Below are 12,288 nucleotides of genomic sequence, written 5' to 3'. Positions count from 1 at the left end.
GGGGTACTGAAGCAATCGAGGATGTTGCCGCTAATAACGTCGTGAGACTCACTGCTGCGTGGGAAAGAGATGAAGCCTCTGTGGTCCTGGAGGAACAGCCTCCCATCATGCCAGTAGGCCCGACCAAGATCCCTCAAGGAGAACAGCCAGCTGTTGGGGTGCCTAAGGAGCTAGCCCATGAACCAGCGCAATCTATTGCAGAGGACTGGGGACAAATTCCCGCCTATGCTGGTGTTGAGGGTGTTGGTGTAGAGCCTCCCTCACAACTCCCTCATCAAGTTGAGAGCGCAGGAGCAGACGTAACTTCATCGCAACAGCTCGATGCTCTGCCCCCTTCAGAACCCGTGGCTGCTGAGGTATTATCACCGATAGAGCCTATGACACTTGAGGAGGAGCTGGCTCACGTTCATCAGGACCTTGAACGGTACTGTGCGCTCCACAAGGTTTGCCCGCTGGGCTATTCAATTGTCGACCCCATGGCCATTTAAGGCATCTGCGAGAATGATAAATACTTGGTATCCAATTCTGTGGCGAGGGCTGCTTCTTTCGTCGTGCAGCAGGGATTGTTGCCTGACACGGAATTTCCTACGGTTGTGATAGGCGCTTCTTTGAATACTATCGCAGGCATGATGAACTGCATCATGAGTCAGCCTGCTGGCTGAAGATGTGCTCTTCGTTTTCGGGGATGGGCTTTCAATTGGACCAAGTCGAGCAAAGATTCGTGCAGATAGCCCACGTCTTCTAGAAGGCCGGGTACAAGGAGTCCCGACCATTGACTACAAAGGCTACAAAAGAACTTAGTCTCCGCAAAAAGGTTGTCGAAGCCAATCTTAAAAAGGCCCAAAAGAAGCTAAATGTCATGATCGATGAGTTTGATCAACAACAAAAGCTGGTCTTTCAATATGAAGCGAAGGTTAAGGAGCTCAAAGAAATCACAGCTGATCAGGAGAAATTGGACGAGATCACCCGTATGAGGGACAAGTGGTTTAAGAAGTGAAACATTGGTACATAAAAAAAAAAAAAAAAAAAACATATTGATTTTGAATGAAAAAGGCTTTTCTGTTTATGCATGACCCTTTGGCTGTGACCTGATTTAGTTATTTACGTACATTAGTCAGCAAGATATGTATATTTATGTGCCCGAGTTCTACTGCGCACGTTGAGTGTTGTTGTATGAGGAAAGCAGGACTGAGCATTGGTTGCAATAAATAGACTATACCCAAACAAATATTTTTAGTCTTTATTATATCTACAAAGGTGAAGTTAAAAGTTACCCTATACGAGGGTTGCGACAAACATAAGCACCGTTGCGTAAGTACCATCGCCTGTGCCAGAATTGAGTGTCATTGAGAAGGGTAAAATCCAGTGCAACCATTGGAATTAAGTAACTTGTACGAAGTCCAACCCTACCGCAAATGCTCAGGGTAAATCTTTAGGTAAACAAAGATAATTCCATCTTATAAGAAGAATACGGTTGCATCGCGCGTTTGAGAGGTACAGCTTGTCATACCGAAGGGATTAAGTGCCATTAGAAATGTTGAGCATCATCATGAAAGGGTCATTGCCATCACATTCTTGGGAACAGTTCCCCACTCTGTATGCGGGACCTAATTGTCATCGCATTTTTAGAAAACAAAGTCCCATCCCAACTGGAACAATTGGGTTTCATCGTGATTTTAAAAAGTTAGGTCCTTATGCATCAACGCAGGTCGGGTACTGTTGTATCTGAGGTAACTAAAATATTACCACAAGAGTTAGCCGAATTTTTTCATCGAACTTACAATAGTTAACTGATGTGTTCTGTCAAACTCCCGAGGAGGGTGCAATTGCGCATGGTAAGGGGAGTAGAGAGAGTTTTAACCAAATATTAATTTCCACATATGTAAGGGGTAGATTAAGAACTTCTTGGATTTTCCAATGTATTTTGTTGTGCATATAAGAGTCCCACTATCAAGGCACCTTACTTTGTGCATTGTGGTTAATCTTCCCCCGTTTCTAGGGTAATTATACTTATTCGAAGAGGGAAAATACTCATCATTCGGTATCATGCCTGTTTCCGATGTGTTTTTCCTAGGACTACCAAGGTCATCCATCGTGAGTTGTAGTGTACCTGTCCTGATTTGCCATTGCTCCTGTGGTTATCAGGGCCTTCGCATGGAGCATGCGACATCGTGGATCCGTCCACGGCATCCTGGAACCGATCAAGGTAAACATGAGCGCACTTGGGGTTGTCAGGGCCTTCGCATGGAGCATGCGGCATCGTGAAACCAACCAGGGTATGTGTGTGCGCCTGGGATTTCCAGGGCCTTCGCATGGAGCATGCAGCATCGTGGAACCGGCCACAGCATCCTAGAACCGACCAGGGTATGTGTGTGCACCTGGGATTGCTAGGGCCTTTCGCATGAAGCTCGTGGCATCGTGGAACCGGCCACAACATCCTAGAACCGACTAAGGTATGTGTGTACGCCTGGGGTTGCTAGGGCCTTCACATGGAACATGCGGCATCGTGAAACTGACCACAGCATCATAGAACTGGCCACAGCATCCTAGAACCAGCCAGGGTATGTGTGAGCGCACCTGAGGTTGTCAGGGCCTTCGTATGGAGCATGCAACATCGTGGAACCAGCTACGGCATCATGAAACCGGCCACGGTATCTTGGAACTAGCCAGGGTATGTACGTATATATATCATCACCCAAAATGGAGTCAATAACATATTCATAATAGATCAGAGTTACATCACACAGTTCAGAATACATCACAGTGCATCATATATCTTACCTCAAAATTCAAAATACATCATAAGGTATTATATTCCCATCGCAAAATCTGAAGTCAGTAATGTATATTCGAAATTCATCACATTTTATTTCACACTGAATATGCATACAAAGCAATCAAAATACACTATGTTCTGAGTATAACACACATTTCATATGACAACTGCTCTTTTCAAAAAAAAATATGCAACTTGTTTATAAGTATACATGATATATCTTTTACAATGCTACTCATAGTATGGTTTTAACCAGTGGCTATTCACAGTCTCATCCTCCTCTCCTGTGTCTACAATTTTGAGTAAATAGTATCCCGATGGGTGAGCTTCCCAAATTATGTATGGTCCATCCCAATTAGGTGCAAACTTTCCAACTGATTTCCCCTGTCTAACGTGGAGTGTTGTTTTTGAGGACTTTGTCACCTTCTTTAAATTTTCTAGGCTTTACCAATTTGTTAAAGTTAGAAGCCATGGTTTGTTTGTACTTGATTTGTTTCTACAATGACTTCTCCCTTTCTTCATCAATGAACTCTAGCCTATCACTGAGCATTTGATTCATGTCCTCTATCTGGAACTGTTTTCCCATCGTAAAGGCTACGCAGGCAGAGACTGCCTGTATCTCTACTGGTAGCACTACTTCTTTCCCATACACTAGAGAATAAGGTGTTGCATATGTGCTTTTTCTAATTTTTGTGTGATAAGCCCAAAGAGTCTCAGACAACTTTTCTGACCAGACCTTTTGGTTATCTACCACCATCTTCCTCAGCATTCTCAACAATGTATTGTTTGTGGCCTCTGCGTGTTCATTCCCCTATGGGTAATAGGTTGTAAATGTGCCCAATCTCGCCCCGTGTTTCCCTAACAAGTCTTAAACTTCCTGATTCTTTATGGATAAGCCATTATCTATCAAAATTCTCATTAGGACCCCAAACCGGTGGACTATGTACTGCCTAAGAAAGTTTGCGATGTTTTCTGCACAAATTCTCCATTAGGGTATGGCCTCTGCCCACTTTGTGAAATAGTTTGTGGCCACTATGATGAAACAATACCCCGGGGAAGAAGGATGTATCTTGCCTATTAGATCTACCCCCATGTATGAAAAGGCCATGGTGTAATGATGGGGTGAAGGTCACTGGCAGGTCAGTGTATCTTCTCAGCATGCGCTTGGCACTTGTAACACCTTCGCACATGCTTCTGAGTATCCTCTGTCGTGGTAGGCCAGTAGAATCCTAAGTGTAGAATGTGGTTATGTAAGGCCATCTATTCTTCTACATCCTTGCCAACTAGGCATCGTAGAGGTTTTCCAATATGTGATTTCTAGACCTGTTCTTGAACAGGTATATGGGCCTGCGGGCTTAACCTCGGGCCAAAAATCCCGGCCCGCAATAAATTCGATCCAGGCTCGGGATTTGCCAAAATAGCCCGGCTCGAGCTCGGCCCAAGCCCGGCCCAGCCCGACCATAGTTAAACCTAAAACCCTACTCTAGACATCTTTGACTCTTCCCATTCTTTTTTCCAGCCGAACCCTTCATCTCCATCTCCACATCCTCCACACTCCACAGACCACAGTTCTCATCCTCACACTCTCAAGCAGCCACAACCGGTGAAGCGGCGAACGTTTACTGGCGCAACAACTCCGGCGGCGGTGGTGAGCTCTCTCTCTCTCTCTCTCTCTCTCTCACAGACGCGAACTGATCAAGTCACTCTCAGGCAGCCACAGTCGCCGACTCACCGTGAACACTCCGACGAATACAATCACCGGCGGCGGCGGTGAGTCCTCTTTACCATTTTATTCTATTACAATCTTTGGTGTTTACTGTTTTTATAACTGTTGGAGATAAATGACACAACCCACCTATCTGCCTATCCCATTATTCTTTCATTTTATTAAGCGCTTTCTAAACTCTAAAAGTGTTTTGTGTTAAAAATCAAAAGTCAAAAAAGGAAGAAGAATACACAAGATTCAATATGATTTTTATCAGCGATTAATTCATACCCAATTCACAGAATATTTCCTGTACGTGAAATTTATTACTCTCATTTCAATACGTGAAATTTATAAACTTCTGCAACTTCCAGTCGACCACCACCAGGTTTGCCTCTGCATTACAAATTCTGTTAGTATCAGAACTGCTATTAAAATATATGAAAATGTTCTAGCGGTATAACTGTGTTTGCATTAAATATGAATTCAGTTAACTTCTCTGCATGAGGAGCAGAGAAATGGGAAGCCTTTGTTTAGATAAATGGTAACATGAGGAGCAGAAGCCTTTGTTTAGATAAATGGGAAACCAGGAAAGCCTTACAAGAAAAAGTAGAGAAAAGTTGCAAGGAAAAGGAGTCCAAAAGAATCATTTTCTTACTCTGTAATTCTATATACAGTTCAGCCAACACTGAGGAGTGTTTACTACAGAAAAGAAGATTTATTTTTATCAGTTCTGTCAAGGGAAGTGAGATATTATCATTCCTTTCAAAACTGATGAAGCCGAAGTATGTTATTCTTTTGTGGGTGTCTTGAGACAGGATGAGCTGGTGGGTGCGCTTCTGCAATCCTCTCTCAATGTTGCTGGAGGACCAATCTCCCACACTCTAAAAAAAAAATAACTCACCTTTTGATCTTTTCCTCATGGCAATTAGTGCGGAGCTGTTATGTCCTTCCAGTACTGGGTTTGTCCTTATTTGGAAGCTTTAGGCAATCTGATCTGGAGTAAGGGTGTAAGCTCTGGGCTACCATTAGCATCTTAGACCTAAATTTATTCATTTAAATTACATTTGGCTTGATTTACTTCAAAATTCCTGCAGTGCCTCAGACTAGGAACATCACATTTACAGCCATAATCTGATCATCTTGATCCCCAGAAGATTCTGGATCTGAGTTTGTGAAGTCAGAAAAGAATAAGATTGCAATTTGTGAAGTCAGAAAAGAATAAGATTGAATTCAGAATTTATACTGAATTTATATTCTTTTTTAATGTAAATAAATTCTGATTTATATTGATTATTGAATTCAGAATTTATATTTAATTTATATTCTTTTTTAATGTAAATAAATTCTGATTTATATTGATTATTGAATTCAGAATTTATACTGAATTTATATTCTTTTTTAATGTAAATAAATTCTGATTTATATTGATTATTGAATTCAGAATTTATATTGGATAATCAGCAATTGTTTTTTTTTTTTTGCAGATTCAGAAATTATATTCTTTTTTAATGTAAAAAATTTGTAGAAATTTCTTTTAGTTTTTTATTTAATATATGCTTGTCTTATTGATAAAATTAGAATTCATTATGCAGGTTATTTCATATTTAATAATTACTATCATGTCAATGGCAAGTGAAAATGCGGCTACTGGAGTAGATATAGTTGATGATGACTATCAAGAGTTTGATCAGACTTCCACTAAGAAAAGATTGACATCTAAGGTGTGGGAAGAAATGGAAAAGATTAATTCGGAGAAGGCACGATGTAAGCACTGCATGAAAATATTACAAGGTAAGTCAAGTAAGGGAACTACTCACTTGAAGCGTCATTTAGAGCGTTGCCCTAGACGTAGAATTCAGGATATTAGACAATACAAAGTAACTACTCAATCAAACACTGATGGGAGTACTTCTTTGAAAAACTACAAGTTTGATCAACAAGAGTCTCGTAGGGCATTATCAGTTTTTCTTGTATGTGGAAAACACCCTTTTACTACTGTTGAAGAACCTGGTTTTAGATTCTTTATTCAATCTATAAATCCTGAATTTAAAAATGTGAGTAGGCATACTGCTAAAAGATATATCATGTCTAGTTATGTGAAAGAGAGAAAGGGTGTGAAAAGTGATTTGTCTAATACACTTGGTCGGATTTGTTTAACTTCCGATAATTGGAGATCTGAGTACACTGATGATGAATTCATGTGTATAACTGCTCATTGGATTGACAACAATTGGAAGTTACAGAAAAGAATTATTCGCTTTAAAGCTTTGTCACCTCCTTTTGATGGATTGTCTTTAGCATATGAGGTGGCCATGTGCTTAAGCGAATGGAATATTGATCAGAAAATTTTTAGCATCACATTAGATAATGCTAGTTATAATGATGTGATGGCTAACTCTTTGAAATTGAGATCTTCAATACATAAATCTTTGGTGCGTGGTGGTGATTTTTTCAAAGTTCGTTGTTGTAGCCATATTTTGAATCTTATTGTGCAAGTTGGTTTGAATATTGTTGATGATGTTGTTTGTAAGATTCGGGATGGTGTGAAAAATATAAAGAAATCAGCTGCCCGAAAGCATAGATTTTATGAACTTGCTGAAAAAATTTTCACTTAAACACAACTAGAAGATTGAGGTTAGATATGTGTGTGAGATGGAATTCAACTTATTTGATGCTTGAACATGCCATTTATTATAAGCAAGTCTTACAACATTGGGGGCAAAGGGATAATATTTTTAAAATGTTTATGCGTTCGGAAGAAGAATGGGGAAAAGTGGATAAACTTCACAAGTTCTTAAAGGTTTTTTATGATGTTACATGCATGTTTTCTGCCACTAAGTACCCTACTTCAAACATTTACTTCAAGGGAGTGTGGATGATTCATAGACATTTGATGTTAGTGAGTAACGAACCTCAGAATTTTATGACTGACATGGTTAGAAAAATAAAGGATAAATTCGATAAATATTGGGCTGAATATAGTATGATTTTGTCTTGTGCTACTGTGTTGGATCCTCGTTGCAAGATTAGGTTAGTGGAGTATTGTTTTGATAAACTTTATGGGGATGAAGCTGAGGAGCATGTTAATGCTATAACTAAAACTCTCCATGATTTGTTTAATGAATACAAAGAAAACTTTTCCTCCACCTCCTTTATTGGATCTTCTAGTCAATTTGACATGAGTGAGATAAATGATGATGGTGATGGGTTTGAGGATTATGAACAATTTTTGAATTCGAAAAGAAAGATTCAAAGTGAAAAAACTCAGTTAGACCTTTATTTGGAGGAACAAAACCTTGATATCAAAGCAGATGTTGATGTTTTGGAGTATTGGAATAAGAGTTCACTTAGGTATCCTGAATTGGCATCAATGGCTCGAGATATTTTGACTATTCCTATTTCCACAGTTGCATCCGAATCTGCATTTAGCATTGGAAAGAAGGTGATCAATCCTTGGAGAAGTTCACTTAAGTCCAAGACAATTCAAGCTTTGGTTTGTCTTGAAGATTGGCTTCGTGCACAAGGCCTTGTATTAAGTAATTTTTTTATTTATTGTTTATTAAAATATATGATTCATTGAATTTTTTCTAATAGATTTACCAATTGTATGCAGGGGGATCAAGCTTGTTAGGGGCTTCTTCAGGTTCAAGCTTGTTAGAAGATGATGGAGAATCAAATAGTAGTGATGATGATGATGAAAATGTTGAACTTGATGATATGTTTTAGGTATTATAATAACATATATTTCCATTATTTATTTGTCATTTGGCATGATAACAAATTACATATGTGACATGGGTATTGAATTTATCTCTTATTTTCTTTTGTAGGATGGCTTGGAACTTGGAAGTTGGAATGTTCAATCTTGTTGGTGAATTCAAGAATGAATGGAGATGGCTAGAAGCCTAGAACATGTTTTATTTGATATGGTCATATGGGCAATGAAGTCTTTTATTTTATTTTTTAGAATGGCTTGGAACTTGAGAGTTGGAATATTCCATCTTGTTGGTGAATTCAAGAATGGATGGAGAACATGTTTTATGGATTTTGTTTGTCTTATTCAGATTATTTTTTTATGACTTTGGAGGAACATGAACTTGAAGTTATATGAATTTAGTTTTAGTTTGTGATGCTATTTGTAGGAATATGAACCTATATGATTTGCTCTTATGTGTTTTATTTCAGGTTTGCCTTGGTTGTATAGAAACAACCAAACAACAGGGAATATATTAAACAACCTTAAAGAAGGTTGTTGATTCACTTGATTGTAAAAAAAAAAAAAGAATGAAATTAAAATGGGTTATGTGATTTCCATTTGAATAAATTTTTTGATTTAAGAATGTAAAATAGTGTTTATTTAAATAGGGGAAAAAACATCTGAATTAAAATAGATAATGTAGGGAAAAATTTTAATTTCTTTTATTAGGTCAGGCTTCGGGCTCGGGCTCGGGCTTCGGGCTTTTTATCAGGGCCGGGCTCGGGCCCAAGTTCTAGGCCCATTGGTCGGGCCAGGCTCGGGCTCGGGCCTATTATTTTTTCGTTAATGAACACTAAAAGCCCGGCCTGGCCCATGAACAGGTCTAGTGATTTCCTATAGAGCACTCCATCATGAATGTAAAATCCTTTTGCCTTTGCGAGAAGTTTTCTTTTCAGAACTGGGTCAGTTGGTACGGTCTTGTTTTCTATGTAGTTTATGTACATGCTTTTCCAGTCGTCTCCACCCACTACAAGGCACTCATTTTTGTCCACCTCCGGGATACATTTTTCATAGTCATTCTATATCTTGGTCGCATCTGACTTCATCGTAGGCTAATAATACCCCAATCTTTGCAATATTCTGTATAATGTGTCAGTTATATCCCCATAGTAAGCCTTGTGGGTCTCGTCTAGGACTACTTCCACTTCATTAGGTCCTAAGCACCTCATCCTAACCCCATCTACCAGCCTATGGTACAATACTTCGTTCACCAGCTGAAACCTTAGAATTACCCTGCTATCTTGCATCGCCACTGCCGGGTTGTTTAGCTTCTGTATCATGTTGTGCCTCCAATCATCTGTTGTGATTTCATCCTTCTTTTCTACCAAGTGCTCCAGCCTATCAGTCGAGGGTTCATAATGCATCTGGATAGTAATACTAATTGGATTCTCATTGGATTGGATTTTTTACCCCAAGGTGGGTAGTGCGTCGGCGCATCTGTTTTTGGCTTTGTTCTAGCACTACCATCCATCTACCCGATCACTAATTTTGAATCTCCCACCACTTTGACTTTCTAAGCCCTAGAGTCTCTTGCTATGGTTAGTCCTAGTACCAGGGCTTCATATTCCGCTATGTTGTGGGAACAAGGAAACTACAATTTGAACGAATAGGTTCAGGTATCACCAGTGGGTGAAGTCAATGTGGCTCCAACTCTGGCTGAGGTGCTAGTGCTACTCCCATCAAAGGTCAATGTCCACTCCCCATCTTTGACTACTGTGATAATGGGTAATTCTCCAGATACCTCTTTAGAAATAGGGACACTATCATCGGTGGGGAAAGCGGCTAAAAGATCTACTACTGCTTGACACTTGATGGCTCGAGGTTGGGTATACTTGATTGTGTATTCACTAAGTTGCACCATCCACTTAACCAGTCTTCCTGAGAGAGGAGGTATGTCTATGAAGAACCTGACAGGATCACTCCACGCGATCAGCTTCACCTTCTGTCCTAGGATGTAATGCCTAAACTTTTGCACAGCGAATACCAGGGCCAGACACTACTGCTTCATATGGGAATAATTTCTCTCAGGTGGTTTCAAAGTTCTGCTGGTGTAATAAATTGGGCATTCGACACCTTCATCACTATCCTATGCCAACAAACATCCTACAACCTCATATTTTGATGCGATGTACACCTTAAACTCTCTACCGCTTTTGGGTGGTGACATGGTTGGGGCCTTGACCAAGGTTCCTTTCAATTGGTTGAAGGCATCCTGATGCTCTATTGTCCATTTAAACTCCATAGACTTCTTGGTCAACTTCATCAGCGGCATCGCCATGTACACAAGGCCAAGGATGAACCTCCTGAGGTATGAAACTTTTCCTAGGAAGGTTTTTAACTAGGATTCATTACTCGGAGGTGGTAGGCCTAAGATTGCCTTTACTTTCTCCTCATCCTGATGGATTCTGGTTTGATCCACTTTGTATCCCAAAAACTTCCCAGACTGCACTCTTAATGCACACTTCAGAGGGTTAAGTCTTAGGTTGAAGGTCTTACATTGATTGAATACTTTCCTCAATACTTCAGAATGATCATCCTTCTTCGCCTTGACTACTATGTCATCGACATAACATTCGATGTCCATGTGCATCATGTTGCGGAAGACACTTTTCATCACCCTTTGATATGTGGCCCCAACATTCCTCAAGCCAAAAGGCATCATCTTGTAGTAGAAATTACAAATTGGTATCCTAAAGGCTATATGGGGTGCATCTATAAGGTCCATAAAGATCTTGTTGTACCCGTTGTAGGCATCTAGGAAGGAGAATAGAGGGTTCCCTTCCATCGAATCTATCAGAATATCCATGTTTGGCAAGGGAAATTCATCCTTAGGACAGGCTCTGTTCAAGTCTCTAAAGTCGATGCAACACCAATGGCAGGGGTGAAAGGAGTAGTTAGTTCACAGCATCGTTTTAAGAACTTAACTAGGTAACTAGACTATAGATACTAACCTGAGTTGCCCATTTTTCTTTTTGACTAGGACTATATTGGCTAACCACTATGGGTGCGTTATAGGTTTGATAAACCCTACTTTTAGAAGTCGCTCGACCTCTTCCTTGATTTTCAGGGCTACTTCTAGCTTGAAGATCCTCTAAGGTTACCTTACTGGTTTGAACATTGAATCTATGAACAAGGAATGTCTAACAAGGGCTAAGTCTAGCCCCGGAATTTGGTCGTATGACCTAGCGGAAACGTCTTGGGACTCTGTGAAAGAAAACACAGATTAGTCTAATCCTAATCAAATCTCAGCATTTTGCGATGAAGAAAGGCTTTTACCTTTTAGCAGCTCTATTAACCCTTTCCTGTCTTTAGGTCCTAACTTGGCTGATATGTATTAGCCTCTTCTCTGTCCCTTTCGCTACCATGTTAATTTCCTCTAATGGTTCTTCCCCCGCATCGATGGAATCTTGCATGTACTTGGGAGGTGCTTGAACATCATTGGAGTATTTTATGGCTTCTTCTTCTTGTCCCTGTTATCACAAGTGAGTTTTAGTATTTCTAATTTTGTTGTTAATTATGCATTGGTATTTTAGTGTTGTACCTCCGATGCTTGAGATATTTGTTCAAGTTGTAAGGTGTCCTTTTGCGATAAAACCATCGTGATGTCCTTTCGTAGAGGTGACCCAATGAAATAGTTCTGGTTGAAACATTGTTCGCAAACATGTTTTCATTAAAAGAAGCCATAATTGTTCCACTTAGAGTGCATGATTAGTATGAGCACACTATATGCAACTTTATGTATGATCTCAAATATACACATGGTAAATATATTTTTTACAACAAAGCCTTTTGATGGCAACAAGCAAAGGTCATATTTAGCACAATTACCAGAAGATGGATTATAACTTGCGATCAAATATAAAGTCATACCTCAGGGATGGCCTTTTTGGATGTTGGTGACTCGCCGTCCTCGTAATCTGTGACAATGGTGTAGTAGCTTTTCTCGTCGTCGATCACCCGCACGCATATAGTCCTTTTCTTTCACTTTGGCACAGTTAAGGGTTTGCTCACAAGGCTCAGCAACTGTACTCCCTCCACCTTGGCTAT

At 39.8% G+C, this 12,288-nt stretch overlaps 3 protein-coding genes across 3 annotated transcripts; 2 read left to right on the top strand and 1 right to left on the bottom strand.

The window, feature by feature from the left end:
- Window positions 1-6,109: 6,109 nt before the first annotated feature.
- Window positions 6,110-7,099, top strand: LOC148791680 (zinc finger BED domain-containing protein RICESLEEPER 3-like). The gene has a single exon (XM_088888288.1). The coding sequence runs from the start codon at window positions 6,110-6,112 to the stop codon at window positions 7,097-7,099; it is 990 nt and encodes a 329-aa protein (XP_088744414.1).
- Window positions 7,100-7,230: 131 nt separating this feature from the next.
- Window positions 7,231-8,644, top strand: LOC148791679 (zinc finger BED domain-containing protein RICESLEEPER 1-like). The gene is made up of 3 exons (XM_088888287.1): window positions 7,231-7,977; window positions 8,079-8,186; window positions 8,627-8,644. The coding sequence occupies exons 1-3, from the start codon at window positions 7,231-7,233 to the stop codon at window positions 8,642-8,644; spliced, it is 873 nt and encodes a 290-aa protein (XP_088744413.1).
- A 1,209-nt stretch (window positions 8,645-9,853) lies between these two features.
- Window positions 9,854-10,519, bottom strand: LOC148791678 (uncharacterized). Its single transcript, XM_088888286.1, has 2 exons — window positions 10,352-10,519; window positions 9,854-10,207 (listed from the first exon to the last, which is right to left on the bottom strand). The coding sequence occupies exons 1-2, from the start codon at window positions 10,517-10,519 to the stop codon at window positions 9,854-9,856; spliced, it is 522 nt and encodes a 173-aa protein (XP_088744412.1).
- Between the last annotated feature and the right edge of the window lie 1,769 nt (window positions 10,520-12,288).

Source organism: Nelumbo nucifera, chromosome 5 (assembly GCF_055504915.1).
Source record: "Nelumbo nucifera cultivar China Antique chromosome 5, China Antique-T2T, whole genome shotgun sequence".
In the NCBI taxonomy this organism is placed as follows: Eukaryota; Viridiplantae; Streptophyta; class Magnoliopsida; order Proteales; family Nelumbonaceae; genus Nelumbo; species Nelumbo nucifera.
The sequence above is the reverse complement of the archived record's forward strand: the minus strand, read 5'-3'. Positions and strand labels throughout refer to the sequence as shown.

Bases quoted from the DNA above. Each gene is read 5' to 3' on its own strand.
- LOC148791680 (XM_088888288.1), top strand. From the start codon at position 6,110: ATGGCAAGTGAAAATGCGGCTACTGGAGTAGATATAGTTGATGATGAC.
- LOC148791679 (XM_088888287.1), top strand. From the start codon at position 7,231: ATGCGTTCGGAAGAAGAATGGGGAAAAGTGGATAAACTTCACAAGTTC. The intron at 7,978-8,078 runs GTTTGTCTTGAA...TTTTTCTAATAG, and splicing joins CCAAGACAATTCAAGCTTTG to ATTTACCAATTGTATGCAGG.
- LOC148791678 (XM_088888286.1), bottom strand. From the start codon at position 10,519: ATGGCGATGCCGCTGATGAAGTTGACCAAGAAGTCTATGGAGTTTAAA. The intron at 10,208-10,351 runs GTTGTAGGATGT...GCTGTGCAAAAG, and splicing joins ACATCGCATCAAAATATGAG to TTTAGGCATTACATCCTAGG.